Genomic DNA, 25,191 nt, shown 5'->3' with positions numbered 1-25,191 from the left:
AAGTTGCAAGTTGTATTGCTTTTTCTAATGTTAGATCTGACTCGAGCAACAACCTTCTTTGAATATCAGGGCTGTTTACACCTGTCACAAACCTTTCACATAATCTGTCAGACAGCGTGTCTCCGAATTCACAAAATTCACTTAGATGACGTAAAGCAGCAACATATTCTGATATTGACTCGTTTGGCTGACGAGTCCTACTGTCAAATCTAGCTCGACATAGAAACTTTGATGGTACAGGCGCATGGTGGTCTGTTAGCACTTTGCTCAGCTCGTTAAAGCTCTTGGTAATTAGACTAGCTGGTGCGCATAAGTCCTTTAGTAGCCTAAATTGTTGAGGCCCTATGACTGTTAACAAAACAGCTCTCTTTTTGGCTTCTATCGTCACGTCGTTAGCTTCTAGGTAAAAGCTTAACCTCTCTAGGTAATCTTGAATGATTTCATCATTCGCATCAAATTCTTTTATTTGGCCATACAGCGCCATAATTCTAGAAATAATTAGCTAATAAGCTCTAGCAAACCTCTTTTTTGCGTAAGTAGGTGCTCTTTCTAGTAGATGTTTATCCTTCGTCGCCAATGAGATAGATTAAGCATTACACAACGGAGACAGAAGCCATGAACATGTAAACAGCTTTTATTGTTAACCGGCAAGACGGAAGTGACGAGAGACACAAGTAAGGGACATCACTCAAGATAGCAATATAAATATAATACCAATACAATTATCTCAATCTATTACAACGTATAAAATTCGTTTTCTAACATTTCTTTTTTATAATGCAAAAGTGTGACGTCGCACCATCTGAACCCCCCCCCCCCCCCTCAACCCACACCGTAACAAATTACGGATCCCACACCGTAACAAATTACGGACCCCACACCGTAACAAATTACGGACCCCTCTGTTTTTACAATAAAATTTTCCTTTGTGTCTTTGTTCCATAACAAATACTGTGACCTTTTTCTGTGTTTTTTCCGTTCACCAATTACACACTAAACTAATATATTAACAGTAACGTGCTATATAAAAGAAAGATCTAGATATAGCTTAACTTGAGTTATTATCAGTGTGTAGTACTAGTAGTAGTTTGTTAATTTCTAGAGGTTAGTGTGGTTTATTTGTTGTTGTTAAGATGCTCATGAAAGTTTTACTGCTCTATTAAACAGGTGTGAGATGTTTCTTGTAATGGAGAACTATCACACCACCCGCCTCATTGAACACATTTTGCAGCTATTGGCAGCTTTGCATGGCTTCAGCCGAAAAGATTATAGCATGGGCTATTTAGCGGTTCTAATCTCATCATTCAAAAATGAAAACCCACTTGTTTGATTATTACTTTAATTTCTTATAACCTCACCTATTGTTTGCTACACGATCTATAGTTTTAAAATTAACATTTTTAATTGTCAGATTTTAATTTGTACACCAGCATTGAAAAAGTCTTAATTTTTCAATAGTCTACTAGACTACCCGTAATCCTTTGGATAACTGGGTTTTGGGGGGGGGGGGGGGGGGTCATCCATAAAAAAAACCATCACGTCTGTCACTTATCGTCACACCAAAAATAGACACCAAATTCAAAAAGACGTCACACCTCAGACGTTTTTGTCTTTTAATAATACCGATTTCGGCTGAGCATGGGTCAGACAACACAATCTCTTCATACGCTGAGGTCACAAAAACAGGTCATCTAAACTTCACCCTTGCTTAAATCAGTAAATAAAAAATAAGACATACTATCAACTACAAACCTAGTAAATTACAAGAAGTGTCTTCTGTGTTCTAAATATACAAAAAAAAATAATAAAAAATAAAGACAATTGAACAAACATTGTTCATTGCTTTGTCACAAATTAGAAGACACAAACACTTCAAACACGTTTCTTCCAGGTTTAAAAATGATGCTGGAATTCCATATTTGGCAAATCTTGATCTAGATACTGATCTAAATTGTTAGAAGGAACAATTCTTTGACTAAAATTGTCTCTTACTCCTAGCTCTAGAGATTACTAATTACCCCCCCCCCCCCCGTTATTGACATTTACCTCCAGGGCCTACAATAATTTTATATTTAATATTAGACTTTCTCACTAAATCTTAAGTTTTTAATAACTAGATCTAAAACTGGCTTCACATCAGGAAAAATTACTTAGTAGGCCTACTAGATTCTAGAGTAAATAATTGGTGTTAATTACAATGCGTAAATAAAAACAGAAACATATTTTCTTCACTGAGAAACTTCAACAACACAATAGATTTTATTTGCTAACAAGGACTCACCAAAACAGAACGCAAAATCACAAGATATGTATAAATAAAAAGATACTCCAATGTTTATAATGAATTTATTGATTGAGAAAATGATCCCAAATTGTGTGAAGGAATGAGAAAATGTGCAAGTCCACAATGACAGCGCATAATAAAGTTAAGTGAATAATTATTTATATCCTTGGAGTAGCATTCATGGGGTGGGGCGGTTATGGGGCTGTGAGGAGCAGTGCTTCTTCCAGACTTTTTATCCGGGGGTGGGGGACGGACGACAGACACTGGTAAAAGTATATATTTTCTATATAAATTCTATTTCATTAGGGGGCGGTAGATGTTGTGCTTGGAAGAAACTCTGGTGAGGGGGTTAAGAGGGAGGGGGGGGGGGGGAAAGGAATTGGACAAACAGGGAATGTGGGGTGGTCATAGGGAGTGGGACTGTCAGGGAGTGTGAGTAGGTTATGGGGAGAGGGGCGGTTATGGGGAGAGGGGTGGTTATGGGGAGAGGGGTGGTTATGGGGAGTAAAGTAGTAAACATCTGACATGTATCAATCATACTTATTGTAAAATGCATTCAATTCCATGTAAGAATACATTGTTTAGCAAATATAAATTAGTTTCAATATTATACAGTTACATCTTTCTATGGAGCACGTTCCAGTTCATTAGACACAGTTTGCTTCACAATGATGCAAGTAAACATGGTACAAGGACCTTGTAGAATCTTTAAAAATCATAAGTAGACGAATCATAGCATCATGTACATCATATGCAAATAAATCCTAACAACATGTACATTGTGTATCAAAACGGAATCAAACAAGTAGAGCTACAGACAATGAATTCTATGCAAATATCAAGCATACACATACACATAGGTTGATGGTATCAAAGAACAGCATTTTTTAAAAAGATGATAACATAATAATATAAAATTAAAAAATGTCACTTTTAAAAGATCAATGTCAATCAAATATATATATAAATCTTGACCTATTCATATATATATATAAATCTTGACCTATTCAAATATATATATAAATCTTGACCTATTACATATAAAAACATTCTGAAAGGTTTGTACAGCAATAAGCATGTTCCAGTACATAGAACCAAATGGAAACATAAAAGCACATCATTTATACACATTTAGATTAGTAGTTTCACACCAGTTGTATCTTAAAGAGTGCATTTCTTTCACTAAGCTAACAACACAAGCATTAATTTGAGATTCCATCCTTGACCTTGCTCTAAAAGAGCTGTACAATAACAATAGAATCATCCAACAGTAGTTAACACAAAAAGTTTTCTTTTCCAGCATCTCATTCAAAGGTTTAGTTTGATTGAACCAACCTAGCTCTAATGAATTAGAAATCTAGCCATAATAAATAAGGGACCTAGCTTTAATGAATAAGAAATCTATCCATAAATAAATAAAGAACCTAGCTCTAAGAAATACAGCAAAAAAAACAAAAAAAAAAACAACAAAAAACCAACCTAAAAATGTATTACAAACTGATCTGGCTACTTATGCTAGTCTAGTACAACACTGGCTATGTTAGATAGCACTGGCTATGTTAGGTAGCACTGGCTATGTTTGATAGCACTGGCTATGTTAGATAGCACTGGCTATGTTAGATAGCACCCGTTTCAAATAGATTCACATGTGCCACACTTAGGCTAGCATGTGCCAATAACTGCCTATGTACCTGGGTAAACATCTGGTTATGCAAACATTGTGGAAAATAAAATCCAGTATGTTATATTTTTACATTTTTACTACATTTTATCTCACAATTCAATAAGTTAACAAATATATAGTCCAATACTTAAATAAAATGTCATTAAATGTGTGTGTATACATACATACATACATATATATATATATATATATATATATATATATATATATATATATATATATATATATATATATATATATGTATGTGTATAAATATCTATCTACATATACAGATATATTTATATAAATATATACACACACAAATATGTATTTATATAGACATTCATATATATATATATATATATATATATATATATATATATATATATATATATATATATATATATATATATATATAACATTTCATACATCATCCTATTTAAAAATGTACAACACTGGCCCAAGAGAAATTTATGTCTACCTCTAGTATGTTTCACCGATCACGTTTTGTTTTTTGTATCCAAGCAATACCAACCATAACAGCAATATGTTTCCATCATACCATCAAAATTTACAACTATATGCTGAATCCAGGTCAACAGTTATGCCAAGGGTTAGGGTTTTAAAATAAATCCACATTATAACTTACTGGCCAAAATTATGAAGTTAAAATAGCCAAATAAATTATTTCTTTTAGGTCTGCCAGTGTACTGGTTGGTGGGCCAGGCAATGTGTACTGGTTGGTGGGCCAGGCAATGTGTACTGGTTGGTGGGCCAGGCAATGTGTACTGGTTGGTGGGCCAGGCAATGTGTACTGGTTGGTGGGCCAGGCAATGTGTACTGGTTGGTGGGCCAGGCAATGTGTACTGGTTGGTGGGCCAGGCAATGTGTACTGGTTGGTGGGCCAGGCAATGTGTACTGGTTGGTGGGCCAGGCAATGTGTACTGGTTGGTGGGCCAGGCAATGTGTACTGGTTGGTGGGCCAGGCAATGTGTACTGGTTGGTGGGCCAGGCAATGTGTACTGGTTGGTGGGCCAGGCAATGTGTACTGGTTGGTGGGCCAGGCAATGTGTACTGGTTGGTGGGCCAGGCAATGTGTACTGGTTGGTGGGCCAGGCAATGTGTACTGGTTGGTGGGCCAGGCAATGTGTACTGGTTGGTGGGCCAGTGTATGTGTTTAGTAGTTGGTGGGCCAGGCAATGTGTACTGGTTGGTGGGCCAGGCAATGTGTACTGGTTGGTGGGCCAGTGTATGTGTTTAGTAGTTGGTGGGCCAGGCAATGTGTACTGGTTGGTGGGCCAGGCAATGTGTACTGGTTGGTGGGCCAGGCAATGTGTACTGGTTGGTGGGCCAGGCAATGTGTACTAGTTGGTGGGCCAGGCAATGTGTACTGGTTGGTGGGCCAGGCAATGTGTACTGGTTGGTGGGCCAGGCACTGTGTACTGGTTGGTGGTTAAATAGTTAAATACAGCTAAGACTGTGACCTTTAAATACAGCTAAGACTGTGACCTTTGAACAATCTATGACAGGATCTCATCTTCTAAAGTCTTCATGGGGTTTCACTAGACCTTCTGTGAACAAAAGAAAATAAGACATGACATGTTTGTCTAACTTGACATCACATATCTTTACATAGTATGACATCACTTGAAGTTTTTACATAACATAACACACCATCTATACATTACATAACCCACCATCTATACATAACATAACACACAAGCTATACATAACATAACACACCATCTATACATTACATAACCCACCACCTATACATAACATAACACACAATTTATACATTACATAACCCACCATCTATAAATTACATAACCCAGGATACCACAACATAATATTGCCCTGTAAGTTGTAAACAGTAAAGATTACATCTTGAATGTGTTTAGTGTCACGTACAGATTACATCTTGAATGTGTTTAGTGTCATGTACAGATTACATCTTGAATGTGTTTAGTGTCACGTACAGATTACATCTTGAATGTGTTTAGTGTCACGTACAGATTACATCTTGAATGTGTTTAGTATCAGGTAAAGATTACATCTTGAATGTGTTTAGTGTCACGTACAGATTACATCTTGAATGTGTTTAGTGTCACGTACAGATTAGAATTTGCTAAAATATTATATTTCACTATGAACCAACTATTATCTAGACTTAATGGATAATAACAAGTTTGAGGAGACGCCTTCTATCTTTATTGTTGCCATTGATACAAATTTGTGCCACCATCGCTGCCGCAAGAAAATACTTAACAAAAAAAATTCTTAAACTTGAAAAAAAAAAAATTCATATAAAAAGTTGCAAATGCATAAAATTTAAAGATTTTTTTTTGCATTAAAGGCTACAATAGGCTTGGTAGCAAATGGTTGTTGCCAGAAAGCATATTTTTCAACCAAATTTGAATATTTTATAACATTTATAAAGTAAGTAAAAAGTGAATACCGGTTTTATTACAGCTAAAAATATTCAAACAAATAATAACGATTAATATAATTGTAATTTAGCAAACACTTTAATTTTAATTTGGATTAGTTTAGTCAGGGTGTTGTGGCGTAAGGGTATTTTATATTATTTCATATAAATAAACTACTAGGCCATACCCCATTGGCCACTATTGTGTATTTTATCATGGAAAACAAATGTTCTGATTTTCTCTCCATGGCCACTCAAGTTGACTTCAAGGAGGGACTGAGGGCGTTTTGTTTAAAAATATATATTTGAATTGATAAAATAATTATAAATGGCTTTTTAATGGCTCATATTCAATACAAAAATATAGAGTTTAATCAATGTTCCCAAACAGTTTTAATTTTTAAAAACTTTTATTTTACTGCTAGCAATATATTTTTAAAAAAAAAATGTATAGTATGATTACATAGACTTTTCAAGCCTACTCTATTTATTTAAATGAAGCATTAATTTTAACCTGAAGTTTCAATTCCGTAAGACAAACATAAATTGGCACCACATACTTTTTAATAAGACATCATTAAAAATATTTAATTAATTGAATATTCCAGACTATTTTCACAGGGTTCTACATCAAATTGGATGCAATACTTTACAAAGTGAATTGATCAGAAAAAAAAATAAATACAACTGCTTACCATTATACACTCGTAAAATTGCTTCACATACAAACTTATATTGACTCTGAAATAGATGAGAAATAAGGGTAATCAAATCAATTGCATATGAGCAGAAATATACAAGTGATAGAAGGTCGAGATACATCCTCAAGGACAAGGTAATTTAGGTCAGTGTCTGGGTTGAGGTAATTTAGGTCGGTGTCTGGGCTGAGGTAATTTAGGTCAGTGTCTGGGCTGAGGTAATTTAGGTCAGTGTCTGGGCTGAGGTAATTTAGGTCAGTGTCTGGGCTGAGGTAATTTAGGTCAGTGTCTGGGTTGAGGTGTCTGGGTTGAGGTAATTTAGGTCAGTGTCTGGGTTGAGGTAATTTAGGTCAGTGTCTGGGCTGAGGTAATTTAGGTCGGTGTCTGGGCTGAGGTAATTTAGGTCAGTGTCTGGGCTGAGGTAATTTAGGTCAGTGTCTGGGCTGAGGTAATTTAGGTCGGTGTCTGGGCTGAGGTAATTTAGGTCAGTGTCTGGGCTGAGGTAATTTAGGTCGGTGTCTGGGCTGAGGTAATTTAGGTCGGTGTCTGGGCTGAGGTAATTTAGGTCAGTGTCTGGGCTGAGGTAATTTAGGTCAGTGTCTGGGTTGAGGTAATTTAGGTCGGTGTCTGGGCTGAGGTAATTTAGGTCAGTGTCTGCGTTGAGGTAATTTAGGTCAGTGTCTGGGCTGAGGTAATTTAGGTCGGTGTCTGGGCTGAGGTAATTTAGGTCAGTGTCTGGGTTGAGGTAATTTAGGTCAGTGTCTGGGTTGAGGTGTCTGGGCTGAGGTAATTTAGGTCAGTGTCTGGGTTGAGGTAATTTAGGTCAGTGTCTGGGCTGAGGTAATTTAGGTCGGTGTCTGGGCTGAGGTAATTTAGGTCGGTGTCTGGGCTGAGGTAATTTAGGTCAGTGTCTGGGCTGAGGTAATTTAGGTCGGTGTCTGGGCTGAGGTAATTTAGGTCGGTGTCTGGGCTGAGGTAATTTAGGTCAGTGTCTGGGCTGAGGTAATTTAGGTCGGTGTCTGGGCTGAGGTAATTTAGGTCAGTGTCTGGGCTGAGGTAATTTAGGTCAGTGTCTGGGCTGAGGTAATTTAGGTCGGTGTCTGGGTTGAGGTGTCTGGGCTGAGGTAATTTAGGTCAGTGTCTGGGCTGAGGTAATTTAGGTCAGTGTCTGGGCTGAGGTAATTTAGGTCAGTGTCTGGGCTGAGGTAATTTAGGTCAGTGTCTGGGTTGAGGTGTCTGGGCTGAGGTAATTAAGGTCAGTGTCTGGGCTGAGGTAATTTAGGTCAGTGTCTGGGCTGAGGTAATTTAGGTCAGTGTCTGGGCTGAGGTAATTTAGGTCAGTGTCTGGGTTGAGGTGTCTGGGCTGAGGTAATTAAGGTCAGTGTCTGGGTTGAGGTAATTTAGGTCAGTGTCTGGGCTGAGGTAATTTAGGTCAGTGTCTGGGCTGAGGTAATTTAGGTCAGTGTCTGGGCTGAGGTAATTTAGGTCGGTGTCTGGGCTGAGGTAATTTAGGTCAGTGTCTGGGTTGAGGTGTCTGGGCTGAGGTAATTTAGGTCAGTGTCTGGGCTGAGGTAATTTAGGTCAGTGTCTGGGCTGAGGTAATTTAGGTCAGTGTCTGGGCTGAGGTAATTTAGGTCAGTGTCTGGGTTGAGGTGTCTGGGCTGAGGTAATTTAGGTCAGTGTCTGGGTTGAGGTAATTTAGGTCAGTGTCTGGGCTGAGGTAATTTAGGTCAGTGTCTGGGCTGAGGTAATTTAGGTCAGTGTCTGGGCTGAGGTAATTTAGGTCGGTGTCTGGGCTGAGGTAATTTAGGTCAGTGTGTGGGCTGAGGTAATTTAGGTCGGTGTCTGGGCTGAGGTAATTTAGGTCGGTGTCTGGGCTGAGGTAATTTAGGTCAGTGTCTGGGTTGAGGTGTCTGGGCTGAGGTAATTTAGGTCAGTGTCTGGGTTGAGGTAATTTAGGTCAGTGTCTGGGCTGAGGTAATTTAGGTCGGTGTCTGGGCTGAGGTAATTTAGGTCAGTGTCTGGGCTGAGGAAATTTAGGTCAGTGTCTGGGTTGAGGTGTCTGGGCTGAGGTAATTTAGGTCAGTGTCTGGGCTGAGGTAATTTAGGTCGGTGTCTGGGTTGAGGTAATTTAGGTCAGTGTCTGGGTTGAGGTGTCTGGGTTGAGGTAATTTAGGTCAGTGTCTGGGCTGAGGTAATTTAGGTCAGTGTCTGGGCTGAGGTAATTTAGGTCAGTGTCTGGGCTGAGGTAATTTAGGTCGGTGTCTGGGTTGAGGTAATTTAGGTCAGTGTCTGGGCTGAGGTAATTTAGGTCAGTGTCTGGGTTGAGGTAATTTAGGTCGGTGTCTGGGCTGAGGTAATTTAGGTCAGTGTCTGGGCTGAGGTAATTTAGGTCAGTGTCTGGGTTGAGGTGTCTGGGCTGAGGTAATTTAGGTCAGTGTCTGGGCTGAGGTAATTTAGGTCAGTGTCTGGGTTGAGGTAATTTAGGTCAGTGTCTGGGCTGAGGTAATTTAGGTCAGTGTCTGGGCTGAGGTAATTTAGGTCAGTGTCTGGGCTGAGGTAATTTAGGTCAGTGTCTGGGCTGAGGTAATTTAGGTCAGTGTCTGGGCTGAGGTAATTTAGGTCAGTGTCTGGGTTGAGGTAATTTAGGTCAGTGTCTGGGTTGAGGTAATTTAGGTCAGTGTCTGGGTTGAGGTGTCTGGGCTGAGGTAATTTAGGTCAGTGTCTGGGCTGAGGTAATTTAGGTCAGTGTCTGGGTTGAGGTAATTTAGGTCAGTGTCTGGGTTGAGGTGTCTGGGTTGAGGTAATTTAGGTCAGTGTCTGGGTTGAGGTAATTTAGGTCAGTGTCTGGGCTGAGGTAATTTAGGTCAGTGTCTGGGCTGAGGTAATTTAGGTCAGTGTCTGGGTTGAGGTGTCTGGGCTGAGGTAATTTAGGTCAGTGTCTGGGTTGAGGTAATTTAGGTCAGTGTCTGGGCTGAGGTAATTTAGGTCAGTGTCTGGGTTGAGGTAATTTAGGTCAGTGTCTGGGCTGAGGTAATTTAGGTCAGTGTCTGGGTTGAGGTGTCTGGGCTGAGGTAATTTAGGTCAGTGTCTGGGTTGAGGTAATTTAGGTCAGTGTCTGGGCTGAGGTAATTTAGGTCAGTGTCTGGGTTGAGGTGTCTGGGCTGAGGTAATTTAGGTCAGTGTCTGGGTTGAGGTAATTTAGGTCAGTGTCTGGGCTGAGGTAATTTAGGTCAGTGTCTGGGTTGAGGTAATTTAGGTCAGTGTCTGGGCTGAGGTAATTTAGGTCAGTGTCTGGGCTGAGGTAATTTAGGTCAGTGTCTGGGCTGAGGTAATTTAGGTCGGTGTCTGGGCTGAGGTAATTTAGGTCAGTGTCTGGGCTGAGGTAATTTAGGTCAGTGTCTGGGCTGAGGTAATTTAGGTCAGTGTCTGGGTTGAGGTGTCTGGGTTGAGGTAATTTAGGTCAGTGTCTGGGCTGAGGTAATTTAGGTCAGTGTCTGGGTTGAGGTGTCTGGGCTGAGGTAATTTAGGTCAGTGTCTGGGCTGAGGTAATTTAGGTCAGTGTCTGGGCTGAGGTAATTTAGGTCGGTGTCTGGGCTGAGGTAATTTAGGTCAGTGTCTGGGTTGAGGTAATTTAGGTCAGTGTCTGGGCTGAGGTAATTTAGGTCAGTGTCTGGGCTGAGGTAATTTAGGTCAGTGTCTGGGCTGAGGTAATTTAGGTCAGTGTCTGGGCTGAGGTAATTTAGGTCAGTGTCTGGGCTGAGGTAATTTAGGTCAGTGTCTGGGTTGAGGTGTCTGGGCTGAGGTAATTTAGGTCAGTGTCTGGGTTGAGGTAATTTAGGTCAGTGTCTGGGCTGAGGTAATTTAGGTCAGTGTCTGGGTTGAGGTGTCTGGGTTGAGGTAATTTAGGTCAGTGTCTGGGTTGAGGTAATTTAGGTCAGTGTCTGGGTTGAGGTAATTTAGGTCAGTGTCTGGGTTGAGGTGTCTGGGCTGAGGTAATTTAGGTCAGTGTCTGGGTTGAGGTAATTTAGGTCAGTGTCTGGGTTGAGGTAATTTAGGTCAGTGTCTGGGTTGAGGTAATTTAGGTCAGTGTCTGGGTTGAGGTAATTTAGGTCAGTGTCTGGGTTGAGGTAATTTAGGTCAGTGTCTGGGTTGAGGTAATTTAGGTCAGTGTCTGGGCTGAGGTGTCTGGGCTGAGGTAATTTAGGTCAGTGTCTGGGTTGAGGTAATTTAGGTCAGTGTCTGGGTTGAGGTAATTTAGGTCAGTGTCTGGGCTGAGGTGTCTGGGCTGAGGTAATTTAGGTCAGTGTCTGGGTTGAGGTAATTTAGGTCAGTGTCTGGGCTGAGGTAATTTAGGTCAGTGTCTGGGCTGAGGTAATTTAGGTCAGTGTCTGGGTTGAGGTGTCTGGGCTGAGGTAATTTAGGTCAGTGTCTGGGCTGAGGTAATTTAGGTCAGTGTCTGGGTTGAGGTAATTTAGGTCAGTGTCTGGGCTGAGGTAATTTAGGTCAGTGTCTGGGCTGAGGTAATTTAGGTCGGTGTCTGGGCTGAGGTAATTTAGGTCAGTGTCTGGGCTGAGGTAATTTAGGTCAGTGTCTGGGCTGAGGTAATTTAGGTCAGTGTCTGGGTTGAGGTGTCTGGGCTGAGGTAATTTAGGTCAGTGTCTGGGCTGAGGTAATTTAGGTCAGTGTCTGGGCTGAGGTAATTTAGGTCGGTGTCTGGGCTGAGGTAATTTAGGTCAGTGTCTGGGCTGAGGTAATTTAGGTCAGTGTCTGGGTTGAGGTAATTTAGGTCAGTGTCTGGGTTGAGGTGTCTGGGTTGAGGTAATTTAGGTCAGTGTCTGGGTTGAGGTAATTTAGGTCAGTGTCTGGGCTGAGGTAATTTAGGTCAGTGTCTGGGCTGAGGTAATTTAGGTCAGTGTCTGGGCTGAGGTAATTTAGGTCAGTGTCTGGGTTGAGGTGTCTGGGCTGAGGTAATTTAGGTCAGTGTCTGGGTTGAGGTAATTTAGGTCAGTGTCTGGGCTGAGGTAATTTAGGTCAGTGTCTGGGTTGAGGTGTCTGGGTTGAGGTAATTTAGGTCAGTGTCTGGGCTGAGGTAATTTAGGTCAGTGTCTGGGCTGAGGTAATTTAGGTCAGTGTCTGGGTTGAGGTAATTTAGGTCAGTGTCTGGGTTGAGGTAATTTAGGTCAGTGTCTGGGTTGAGGTAATTTAGGTCAGTGTCTGGGCTGAGGTAATTTAGGTCAGTGTCTGGGTTGAGGTAATTTAGGTCGGTGTCTGGGCTGAGGTAATTTAGGTCAGTGTCTGGGTTGAGGTGTCTGGGTTGAGGTAATTTAGGTCAGTGTCTGGGCTGAGGTAATTTAGGTCAGTGTCTGGGCTGAGGTAATTTAGGTCGGTGTCTGGGTTGAGGTAATTTAGGTCAGTGTCTGGGCTGAGGTAATTTAGGTCAGTGTCTGGGCTGAGGTAATTTAGGTCGGTGTCTGGGCTGAGGTAATTTAGGTCAGTGTCTGGGCTGAGGTAATTTAGGTCAGTGTCTGGGCTGAGGTAATTTAGGTCAGTGTCTGGGTTGAGGTAATTTAGGTCAGTGTCTGGGTTGAGGTAATTTAGGTCAGTGTCTGGGTTGAGGTAATTTAGGTCAGTGTCTGGGCTGAGGTAATTTAGGTCAGTGTCTGGGCTGAGGTAATTTAGGTCGGTGTCTGGGTTGAGGTAATTTAGGTCAGTGTCTGGGTTGAGGTAATTTAGGTCAGTGTCTGGGCTGAGGTAATTTAGGTCGGTGTCTGGGCTGAGGTAATTTAGGTCAGTGTCTGGGCTGAGGTAATTTAGGTCAGTGTCTGGGTTGAGGTGTCTGGGCTGAGGTAATTTAGGTCAGTGTCTGGGCTGAGGTAATTTAGGTCAGTGTCTGGGCTGAGGTAATTTAGGTCAGTGTCTGGGTTGAGGTAATTTAGGTCAGTGTCTGGGTTGAGGTAATTTAGGTCGGTGTCTGGGCTGAGGTAATTTAGGTCGGTGTCTGGGCTGAGGTAATTTAGGTCAGTGTCTGGGCTGAGGTAATTTAGGTCGGTGTCTGGGTTGAGGTAATTTAGGTCGGTGTCTGGGCTGAGGTAATTTAGGTCGGTGTCTGGGCTGAGGTGTCTGGGCTGAGGTAATTTAGGTCAGTGTCTGGGCTGAGGTAATTTAGGTCAGTGTCTGGGCTGAGGTAATTTAGGTCGGTGTCTGGGCTGAGGTAATTTAGGTCAGTGTCTGGGTTGAGGTGTCTGGGCTGAGGTAATTTAGGTCAGTGTCTGGGCTGAGGTAATTTAGGTCGGTGTCTGGGCTGAGGTAATTTAGGTCAGTGTCTGGGCTGAGGTAATTTAGGTCAGTGTCTGGGCTGAGGTAATTTAGGTCAGTGTCTGGGTTGAGGTAATTTAGGTCGGTGTCTGGGCTGAGGTAATTTAGGTCGGTGTCTGGGCTGAGGTAATTTAGGTCGGTGTCTGGGCTGAGGTAATTTAGGTCAGTGTCTGGGCTGAGGTAATTTAGGTCGGTGTCTGGGCTGAGGTAATTTAGGTCGGTGTCTGGGCTGAGGTAATTTAGGTCAGTGTCTGGGCTGAGGTAATTTAGGTCAGTGTCTGGGCTGAGGTAATTTAGGTCGGTGTCTGGGCTGAGGTAATTTAGGTCGGTGTCTGGGCTGAGGTAATTTAGGTCAGTGTCTGGGCTGAGGTAATTTAGGTCAGTGTCTGGGCTGAGGTAATTTAGGTCGGTGTCTGGGCTGAGGTAATTTAGGTCAGTGTCTGGGCTGAGGTAATTTAGGTCAGTGTCTGGGCTGAGGTAATTTAGGTCGGTTACTGGGCTGAGGTAATTTAGGTCGGTGTCTGGGCTGAGGTAATTTAGGTCAGTGTCTGGGCTGAAGTAATTTAGGTCGGTGTCTGGGCTGAGGTAATTTAGGTCGGTGTCTGGGCTGAGGTAATTTAGGTCAGTGTCTGGGCTGAGGTAATTTAGGTCAGTGTCTGGGCTGAGGTAATTTAGGTCGGTGTCTGGGCTGAGGTGTTTTTTTTTCAGGTCAGATGGCAGAGTGGAACACATTGTCATCATTCAGTGCCGACTAAAGAATGTTTACATTTGCTAAGGTTTAGGTCTAAATATTTGAAGACATTGTCATCATTCAGTGCCGACTAAAGAATGTTTACATTTGCTAAAGTTTAGGTCTAAATATTTTAAGACATTGTCATCATTCAGTGCCGACTAAAGAATGTTTACATTTGCTAAGGTTTAGGTCTAAATATTTGAAGACATTGTCATCATTCAGTGCTGACTAAAGAATGTTTACATTTGCTAAAGTTTAGGTCTAAATATTTTAAGACATTGTCATCATTCAGTGCCGACTAAAGAATGTTTACATTTGCTAAGGTTTAGGTCTAAATATTTTAAGACATTGTCATTATCCAGTGCTTAATGGCATTGACGGATTAAAAAGAAAACCACTGCCACTATCTCAATAGGCTGATAAGTAATTTAACACAGTGCTCATTACATCCTACAGAAATGGCTACAAAAGATACTTATTTCTTTAATTCAGTTCAAATTCTGATAAGAATCATTATTATTTTCTTATTAATTAATCCTAACCAGTGGCATAGCCAGGATTGTCTCTTTGGGGGTGGAGGGGGGGGGGTTCAATTGTTTTCCATCATTTATATATACATGTCTACATATAAAATGCATATTTAATATATACATATATAGTATATGATACAGAGATCACATTACAAATGAAGAGGTTGATGAAAAGATCAACAATGGGTATGGTCCATTTGAGATTAAACAGAGTCATAACTCAACAACTGAGATGGTAAGGGCATGCCACTCAAGCCAAGGGCCAATCAAATACAGGGCAATGTGCCAGGAGGGGGGAGATAAAGATGACATTGTATAGCGGAGACCAAGGGGCAGACTGGACTGGCAGCAATTATCAGAACATCAACTGTGATGTCCCAACGATCTCGAGTGTTAAGGCACGATTGACTGATCACTCAACTACTGTCTCATCTAACCCTAGGACTGATCACTCAACTACTCTGTCTCATCTAACCCAAGGACTGATCACTCAACTACTCTGTCTCATCTAACCCTAGGACTGATCACTCAACTACTCTGTCTCATCTAACCCTAGGACTGATCACTCAACTACTCTGTCTTATCTAACCCTAGGACTGATCACTCAACTACTCTGTCTCATCTAACCCATAGGACTGATCACTCAACTACTCTGTCTTATCTAACCCATAGGACTGATCACTCAACTACTCTGTTTCATCTAACCCTAGGACTGATCACTCAACTACTCTGTCTCATCTAACCCATAGGACTGATCACTCAACTACTCTGTCTTATCTAACCCATAGGACTGATCACTCAACTACTCTGTCTTATCTAACCCTAGGACTGATCACTCAACTACTCTGTCTTATCTAACCCATAGGACTGATCACTCAACTACTCTGTCTTATCTAACCCTAGGACTGATCACTCAACTACTCTGTCTTATCTAACCCATAGGACTGATCACTCAACTACTCTGTCTCATCTAACCCTAGGACTGATCACTCAACTACTCTGTCTCATCTAACCCTAGGACTGATCACTCAACTACTCTGTCTCATCTAACCCTAGGACTGATCACTCAACTACTCTGTCTTATCTAACCCATAGGACTGATCACTCAACTACTCTGTCTTATCTAACCCTAGGACTGATCACTCAACTACTCTGTCTTATCTAACCCATAGGACTGATCACTCAACTACTCTGTCTCATCTAACCCATAGGACTGATCACTCAACTACTCTGTCTCATCTAACCCTAGGACTGATCACTCAACTACTCTGTCTCATCTAACCCTAGGACTGATCACTCAACTACTCTGTCTTATCTAACCCATAGGACTGATCACACAACTACTCTGTCTTATCTAACCCTAAGACTGATCACTCAACTACTCTGTCTTATCTAACCCATAGGACTGATCACTCAACTACTCTGTCTCATCTAACCCATAGGACTGATCACTCAACTACTCTGTCTCATCTAACCCTAGGACTGATCACTCAACTACTCTGTCTCATCTAACCCATAGGACTGATCACTCAACTACTCTGTCTCATCTAACCCTAGGACTGATCACTCAACTACTCTGTCTCATCTAACCCTAGGACTGATCACTCAACTACTCTGTCTCATCTAACCCTAGGACTGATCACTCAACTACTCTGTCTCATCTAACCCTAGGACTGATCACTCAACTACTCTGTCTCATCTAACCCTAGGACTGATCACTCAACTACTCTGTCTTATCTAACCCTAGGACTGATCACTCAACTACTCTGTCTCATCTAACCCATAGGACTGATCACTCAACTACTCTGTCTCATCTAACCCATAGGACTGATCACTCAACTACTCTGTCTCATCTAACCCTAGGACTGATCACTCAACTACTCTGTCTTATCTAACCCCTAGGACTGATCACTCAACTACTCTGTCTTATCTAACCCCTAGGACTGATCACTCAACTACTCTGTCTCATCTAACCCTAGGACTGATCACTCAACTACTCTCTCTCATCTAACCCTAGGACTGATCACTCAACTACTCTGTCTCATCTAACCCATAGGACTGATCACTCAACTACTCTGTCTCATCTAACCCTAGGACTGATCACTCAACTACTCTGTCTTATCTAACCCATAGGACTGATCACTCAACTACTCTGTCTCATCTAACCCTAGGACTGATCACTCAACTACTCTGTCTTATCTAACCCATAGGACTGATCACTCAACTACTCTGTCTCATCTAACCCTAGGACTGATCACTCAACTACTCTGTCTTATCTAACCCATAGGACTGATCACTCAACTACTCTGTCTCATCTAACCCTAGGACTGATCACTCAACTACTCTGTCTTATCTAACCCTAGGACTGATCACTCAACTACTCTGTCTCATCTAACCCATAGGACTGATCACTCAACTACTCTGTCTCATCTAACCCTAGGACTGATCACTCAACTACTCTGTCTTATCTAACCCCTAGGACTGATCACTCAACTACTCTGTCTCATCTAACCCTAGGACTGATCACTCAACTACTGTCTCATCTAACTCTAGGACTGATCACTCAACTACTCTGTCTCATCTAACCCTAGGACTGATCACTCAACTACACTGTCTTATCTAACCCTAGGACTGATCACTCAACTACTGTCTCATCTAACTCTAGGACTGATCACTCAACTACTCTGTCTCATCTAACCCTAGGACTGATCACTCAACTACTCTGTCTCATCTAACCCTAGGACTGATCACTCAACTACTCTGTCTCATCTAACCCTAGGACTGATCACTCAACTACTCTGTCTCATCTAACCCTAGGACTGATCACTCAACTACTCTGTCTCATCTAACCCTAGGACTGATCACTCAACTACTCTGTCTCATCTAACCCTAGGACTGATCACTCAACTACTCTGTCTCATCTAACCCTAGGACTGATCACTCAACTACTCTGTCTCATCTAACCCTAGGACTGATCACTCAACTACTCTGTCTCATCTAACCCTAGGACTGATCACTCAACTACTCTGTCTCATCTAACCCTAGGACTGATCACTCAACTACTCTGTCTCATCTAACCCTAGGACTGATCACTCAACTACTCTGTCTCATCTAACCCTAGGACTGATCACTCAACTACTCTGTCTCATCTAACCCATAGGACTGATCACTCAACTACTCTGTCTCATCTAACCCTAGGACTGATCACTCAACTACTCTGTCTCATCTAACCCTAGGAATGATCACTCAACTACTCTGTCTCATCTAACCCTAGGACTGATCACTCAACTACTCTGTCTCATCTAACCATAGGACTGATCACTCAACTACTCTGTCTCATCTAACCATAGGACTGATCACTCAACTACTCTGTCTCATCTAACCCTAGGACTGATCACTCAACTACTCTGTCTCATCTAACCCTAGGACTGATCACTCAACTACTCTGTCTCATCTAACCCATAGGACTGATCACTCAACTACTCTGTCTCATCTAACCCTAGGACTGATCACTCAACTACTCTGTCTCATCTAACCCTAGGAATGATCACTCAACTACTCTGTCTCATCTAACCCTAGGACTGATCACTCAACTACTCTGTCTCATCTAACCCTAGGACTGATCACTCAACTACTCTGTCTCATCTAACCCTAGGACTGATCACTCAACTACTCTGTCTCATCTAACCATAGGACTGATCACTCAACTACTCTGTCTCATCTAACCATAGGACTGATCACTCAACTACTCTGTCTCATCTAACCCATAGGACTGATCACTCAACTACTCTGTCTCATCTAACCCATAGGACTGATCACTCAACTACTCTGTCTACACTTTCTATCTCTGGCTCCCAGTTTGGGCTGTAGCTATGTAAATAATGGCTCTGTCTTTCAGTCTGTGGTGGAACTAGAAAAAAAGGCCACCCCGTAAAAAAGTCATCCCCCCATTTACATATATATATATATATATATATATATATATATATATATATATATATATATATATATAAAATATAACGCTGGTGGTAGTGTGTCAGTCCGTCATCGCTATAGATTTTGGAAGTCTCTCCCTGGGCATGGACGGCCAAGAAAACGTGTTGTTTGGCGGAGGTTTAAATGAAGCCTTGGGTTCGGGGAGGGGAGATGTCTGGGCGGATGTTCATGACAGCGTTGGCTCTCAATTTTTTTTTTTACTGTAATTTAATTTTTGTGAATATCCATATTCGCACCAAAGGGCTACCAACACCTGCGGGCAGTGCGGTGCGCTGAAGAAATATCCGCCCCAATGTGGTGATCTAACTTACAGATGTTTGAATGAGAGTAGAAATCTAACTTACAGATGTTAGAATGAGAGTAGAAATCTAACTTACAGATGTTTGAATGAGAGTAGAAATCTAACTTACAGATGTTTGAATGAGCATAGCACGCTGGTCTCTCATTTGTCTGACAATACTCAGGGGGTCAACTGGTTGGCTGGATTCAATAAGACACATTGCGGTTTCCATGGTGATGAGCACTCCTGTCCTACCAATGCCAGCACTGTAAATTCAAGGTTTAGGTTGGTGAGGGTTGGTGAGGGTTGGGTGAGGGTTGGGTGAGGGTTGGTGAGGGTTGTGTGAGGGTAGGTGAGGGTTGGGTGAGGGTTGGGTGAGGGTTGGGTGAGGGTTGGTGAGGGTTGGTGAGGGTTGGTGAGGGTTGGTGAGGGTTGGGTGAGGGTTGGGTGAGGGTTGGGTGAGGGTAGGTGAGGGTTGGGTGAGGGTAGGTGAGGGTTGGGTGAGGGTAGGTGAGGGTTGGGTGAGGGTAGGTGAGGGTTGGGTGAGGGTTGGGTGAGGGTAGGTGAGGGTAGGTGAGGGTTGGGTGAGGGTAGGTGAGGGTTGGGTGAGGGTTGGGTGAGGGTTGGGTGAGGGTAGGTGAGGGTAGGTGAGGGTTGGGTGAGGGTAGGTGAGGGTTGGGTGAGGGTTGGGTGAGGGTAGGTGAGGGTAGGTGAGGGTTGGGTGAGGGTAGGTGAGGGTAGGTGAGGGTTGCGTGAGGGTTGCGTGAGGGTAGGTGAGGGTAGGTGAGGGTTGGGTGAGGGTAGGTGAGGGTAGGTGAGGGTAGGTGAGGGTAGGTGAGGGTAGGTGAGGGTTGGGTGAGGGTTGGGTGAGGGTAGGTGAGGGTTGGGTGAGGGTTGGGTGAGGGTTGGGTGAGGGTAGGTGAGGGTTGGGTGAGGGTTGGTGAGGGTAGGTGAGGGGTAGGTGAGGGTTAGGTGAGGGTTGGGTGAGGGTTGGTGAGGGTTGGGTGAGGGTAGGTAAGGGTTGGGTGAGGGTTGGGTGAGGGTAGGTGAGGGTAGGTGAGGGTAGGTGAGGGTAGGTGAGGGTTGGGTGAGGGTTGGGTGAGGGTTGGTGAGGGTAGGTGAGGGGTAGGTGAGGGTTAGGTGAGGGTTGGGTGAGGGTTGGTGAGGGTTGGGTGAGGGTTGGGTGAGGGTTGTGTGAGGGTTGTGTGAGGGTAGGTGAGGGTTGGGTGAGGGTTGGTGAGGGTTGTGTGAGGGTTGGGTGAGGGTAGGTGAGGGTTGGGTGAGGGTAGGTGAGGGTAGGTGAGGGTTGGGTGAGGGTAGGTGAGGGTTGGGTGAGGGTAGGTGAGGGTTGGGTGGGGGGTAGGTGAGGGTAGGTGAGGGTAGGTGAGGGTAGGTGAGGGTTGGTGAGGGTAGGTGAAGGTTGGGTGAGGGTTGGGTGAGGGTAGGTGAGGGTTGGGTGAGGGTTGGGTGAGGGTAGGTGCGGTTGGGTGAGGGTTGGGTGAGGGTAGGTGAGGGTTGGGTGAGGGTAGGTGAGGGTTAGGTGAGGGTAGGTGAGGGTTGGTGAGGGTAGGTGAGGGTTGGGTGAGGGTAGGTGAGGGTTGGGTGAGGGTTGGGTGAGGGTAGGTGAGGGTAGGTGAGGGTTGGGTGAGGGTTGGGTGAGGGTAGGTGAGGGTTAGGTGAGGGTAGGTGAGGGTTGGTGAGGGTAGGTGAGGGTTGGGTGAGGGTAGGTGAGGGTTGGGTGAGGGTTGGGTGAGGGTAGGTGAGGGTAGGTGAGGGTTGGGTGAGGGTAGGTGAGGGTAGGTGAGGGTTAGGTGAGGGTAGGTGAGGGTTGGGTGAGGGTTGGGTGAGGGTAGGTGAGGGTTGGGTGAGGGTTGGGTGAGGGTAGGTGAGGGTTGGTGAGGGTAGGTGAGGGTTGGGTGAGGGTTAGGTGAGGGTTGGGTGAGGGGTGGTGAGGGGTAGGTGAGGGTTGGGTGAGGGGTAGGTGAGGGTTGGGTGAGGGTTGGGTGAGGGTTAGAAGAGGGTTGGGTGAGGGGTAGGTGAAGGTTGGGTGAGGGGTAGGTGAGGGTTGGGGGGTGAGGGGTAGGTGAGGGTTGGGTGAGGGTTGGGTGAGGGGAGGTGAGGGTTAGGTAAGGGTTGGTGAGGGTTGGGTGAGGGTTAGAAGAGGGTTGGGTGAGGGTTGGGTGAGGGTAGGTGAGGGTTGGGTGAGGGTTGGGTGACGGTTAGGAAAGGGTTGGGTGAGGGTTGGGTGAGGGTTAGGTGAGGGTTAGGAAAGGGTTCGGTGAGGGTTGGGAGAGGGTTGGGTGAGGGGAGGTGAGGGTTAGGTAAGGGTTGGGTGAGGGGAGGTGAGGGTTAGGTAAGAGTTGGGTGAGGGTAGGTGAGGGTTGGGTGAGGGTTGGGAGAGGGTTGGGTGAGGGGAGGTGAGGGTTAGATAAAGGTTGGGTGAGGGGAGGTGAGGGTTAGGTAAGGGTTGGGTGAGGGGAGGTGAGGGTTAGGTAAGGGTTGGGTGAGGGTAGGTGAGGGTTGGGTGAGGGTTGGGTGAGGATTGGGTGAGGCAAAGAATGGAAAGACCTGTACATTTACAGTTTGATGTGAGCTAAGAATGGAAAGACCTATACATTTACAGTTTGATGTGAGCTAAGAATGGAAAGACCTATGCATTTACAGTTTGATGTGAGCTAAGAATGGAAAGACCTGTACATTCACAGTTTGATGCTAAGAATGGAAAGACCTGTACATTCACAGTTTGATGCTAAGAATGGAAAGACCTGTACATTCACAGTTTGATGCTAAGAATGGAAAGACCTGTACATTCACAGTTTGATGCTAAGAATGGAAAGACCTGTACATTCACAGTTTGATGGGAAGCTAAGAATGGAAAGACCTGTACATTCACAGTTTGATGCTAAGAATGGAAAGACCTGTACATTCACAGTTTGATGCTAAGAATGGAAAGACCTGTACATTCACAGTTTGATGCTAAGAATGGAAAGACCTGTACATTCACAGTTAGATGCTAAGAATGGAAAGACCTGTACATTCACAGTTTGATGCTAAGAATGGAAAGACCTGTACATTCACAGTTTGATGCTAAGAATGGAAAGACCTGTACATTCACAGTTTGATGCTAAGAATGGAAAGACCTGTACATTCACAGTTTGATGCTAAGAATGGAAAGACCTGTACATTCACAGTTTGATGCTAAGAATGGAAAGACCTGTATATTCACAGTTTGATGGGAAGCTAAGAATGGAAAGACCTGTACATTCATAGTTTGATGCTAAGAATGGAAAGACCTGTATATTCACAGTTTGATGGGAAGCTAAGAATGGAAAGACCTGTACATTCACAGTTTGATGTGAGCTAAGAATGGAAAGACCTATACATTTACAGTTTGATGCTAGTAATGGAAAGAGCTGTACTTAACCCTAACCTTAATAAAGTATAAATAATCTTTACCAATAATGCATAAACTTATCCTGTCTATATTACCCTTAGTCATACAATTCTATTATGGATTGTTAAGAGAATGTGCAGTGCAAATATGTCACTAATATATGAATTGTATAGATGAGTTCAATTAGTGAAAAGGACAATGTTTAACAAAGATTTTACTGATAGAAATTATTTTGTGTCATACAGACATTATTATTAATGCTAGAAATGAGTGACCTGCAGTGGACAACAGTGGGTTCTACCATGCCGTCTCTGTTGTGTCGTACACGCACAACAAAATTGAGGAAATCACTGGGATCATCAGGTACGCCATGGTCAGGCCAAGCTATGTACTGCATGTGGCGAATGTGGCGCTCTTCACTCGTCTCCACATGAGTTAAATTAAATTCTCTAAACGCAAACGAGTGAGTCTCTTCTTCTTTGACACACGTAATCTGGATGGCTCCAAAGTCTTCTGTCTCGTAGAGCTGAGGCCAATACTGATGGCATTTAACACGACCTCTCTCTACCTTGGTGGTCAGCATGACAACTAAAGATGTGTGCTGTTCCCAGACCATCTGCAATTAAAACTTCTCACAATCAGATCACTGCAACAACAGGCAATAGGGCTTTCAACAATTCTACTAAGATAGTGACATAAATTCCATAAGGTCTGACACTTGAAGCAATTCAACTAGGCAGATACTTGTAAAAACACTTAAACCTACCTGCCAGAAATCATTACAGGTGTTGGGTAATGTTTAACCTACCTGCCAGAAATCATAACAGGTGTTGGGTAATGTTTAACCTACCTGCCAGAAATCATTACAGGTGTTGGGTAATGTTTAACCTACCTGCCAGAAATCATAACAGGTGTTGGGTAATGTTTAACCTACCTGCCAGAAATCATAACAGGTGTTGGGTAATGTTTAACCTACCTGCCAGAAATCATTACAGGTGTTGGGTAATGTTTAACCTACCTGCCAGAAATCATAACAGGTGTTGGGTAATGTTTAACCTACCTGCCAGAAATCATTACAGGTGTTGGGTAATGTTTAACCTACCTGCCAGAAATCATAACAGGTGTTGGGTAATGTTTAACCTACCTGCCAGAAATCATTACAGGTGTTGGGTAATGGACCTTGAGCAGCTATGTAGCGGTTGATAATACCTGAGCCAGGGATTTCCATCTGAAGAGAAAAATTTTACTTGAATGAATGTTGTTCACTAACTTATAACTGTACAAGAGAAAAGTTAAAAAATGTGAAGACATACCAGGGATGCTTTATATAAACTATTATGATTTAGTTAGAACACCATTGGACCTAAATACACTGTAAATACGATAACCTAAGTAAAGCTACTGCTAGGTTGACCAAATTTCATACATCAGTGGTGGAACTACCCACATCCCGCAACACGGGAAGGGGGTGGGAGGCAGGTCGTTTAGGGGACCCACAATCCGACCCAAAAACAATTTTTTTGCACTTTGATAGACTAGTGGTTTTATAGAAAAAAAAATCTACTACAGCAGTGATTGTTCTACAGTAACAAACACAGTTGCATAGACAAAAAAAAAACTACATGAGCTGTAGTGTGAAATATTGGCAACCTTCAAACCACACTTCCATGACTTATCGCTCCTGTTTAAATAGTCTAATAGGAGTGCCCAAAAAAGCTCATTTTAATAGTTTTGTACTAAGCAAATAAAAAAGCAATCTCTTTTCTTAATTATTATTAAATGAAGGCATCCTAAAGAATGTCTCAACGATAAAAAGAAACAAGTCAAAAATTATTATTATTAATAATCAATATTACAAGCTGACCCTTGCCGTAGGCATACGCCGCTATTTAGTTGTTTTCTTTCTACTTTATAGTAATTCATATTTGTGAATTCTTTAGTTGTTGTCTTTCTACTTTATAGTAACTCATATTTGTGAATTTTTTAGTTGTTTTCTTTCTACTTTATAGTAATTCATATTTGTGAATTCTTTAGTTGTTTTCTTTCTACTTTATAGTAATTCATAATTTGCGAATTCTTTAGTTGTTTTCTTTCTACTTTATAGTAATTCATATTTGTGAATTCTTTAGTTGTTTTCTTTCTACTTTATAGTAATTCATATTTGTGAATTCTTTAGTTGTTTTCTTTCTACTTAATAGTAATTCATATTTGTGAATTCTTTAGTTGTTTTCTTTCTACTTTATAGTAATTCATATTTGTGAATTCTTTAGTTGTTTTCTTTCTACTTTATAGTAATTCATATTTGTGAATTCTTTAGTTGTTTTCTTTCTACTTTATAGTAATTCATATTTGTGAATTCTTTAGTTGTTTTCTTTCTACTTTATAATAATTCATATTTGTGAATTCTTTAGTTGTTTTCTTTCTACTTTATAGTAATTCATAATTTGCGAATTATTTAGTTGTGTTCTTTCTACTTTATAGTAATTCATAATTTGTGAATTCTTTAGTTGTTTTCTTTCTACTTTATAGTAATTCATATTTGTGAATTCTTTAGTTGTTTTCTTTCTACTTTATAGTAATTCATATTTGTGAATTCTTTAGTTGTTTTCTTTCTACTTTATAGTAATTCATATTTGTGAATTCTTTAGTTGTTTTCTTTCTACTTTATAGTAATTCATATTTGTGAATTCTTTAGTTGTTTTCTTTCTACTTTATAGTAATTCATATTTGTGAATTCTTTAGTTGTTTTCTTTCTACTTTATAATAATTCATATTTGTGAATTCTTTAGTTGTTTTCTTTCTACTTTATAGTAATTCATAATTTGCGAATTATTTAGTTGTGTTCTTTCTACTTAATAGTAATTCAT

General features: G+C 42.1%; 1 protein-coding gene across 4 annotated transcripts in view; it reads right to left on the bottom strand.

The window, feature by feature from the left end:
• Nucleotides 1–4,750: 4,750 nt before the first annotated feature.
• Nucleotides 4,751–25,191, bottom strand: part of LOC131942048 (tyrosine-protein phosphatase non-receptor type 4) — a 172,178-nt gene continuing 151,737 nt past the window's right edge. For all 4 annotated transcript variants that reach the window (XM_059301720.1, XM_059301722.1, XM_059301723.1 and 1 more), the window contains 5 exons: nt 23,469–23,552; nt 22,600–22,940; nt 19,061–19,196; nt 7,071–7,116; nt 4,751–5,518 (listed from right to left, as the gene is read on the bottom strand). In XM_059301720.1, coding sequence (XP_059157703.1) covers nt 5,481–5,518; nt 7,071–7,116; nt 19,061–19,196; nt 22,600–22,940; nt 23,469–23,552 — 645 coding nt within the window. In that variant the 3' untranslated portion in view covers nt 4,751–5,480. The remainder of the gene's footprint in view (nt 5,519–7,070; nt 7,117–19,060; nt 19,197–22,599; nt 22,941–23,468; nt 23,553–25,191) is intronic.

This window comes from Physella acuta, unplaced genomic scaffold, assembly GCF_028476545.2.
Source record: "Physella acuta isolate Inbredline_101_S28 unplaced genomic scaffold, ASM2847654v3 ptg000385l, whole genome shotgun sequence".
NCBI classification, from domain to species: Eukaryota; Metazoa; Mollusca; class Gastropoda; family Physidae; genus Physella; species Physella acuta.
Note: the sequence above shows the minus strand (reverse complement) of the source record. Positions and strands in the feature narration are given on the sequence as shown.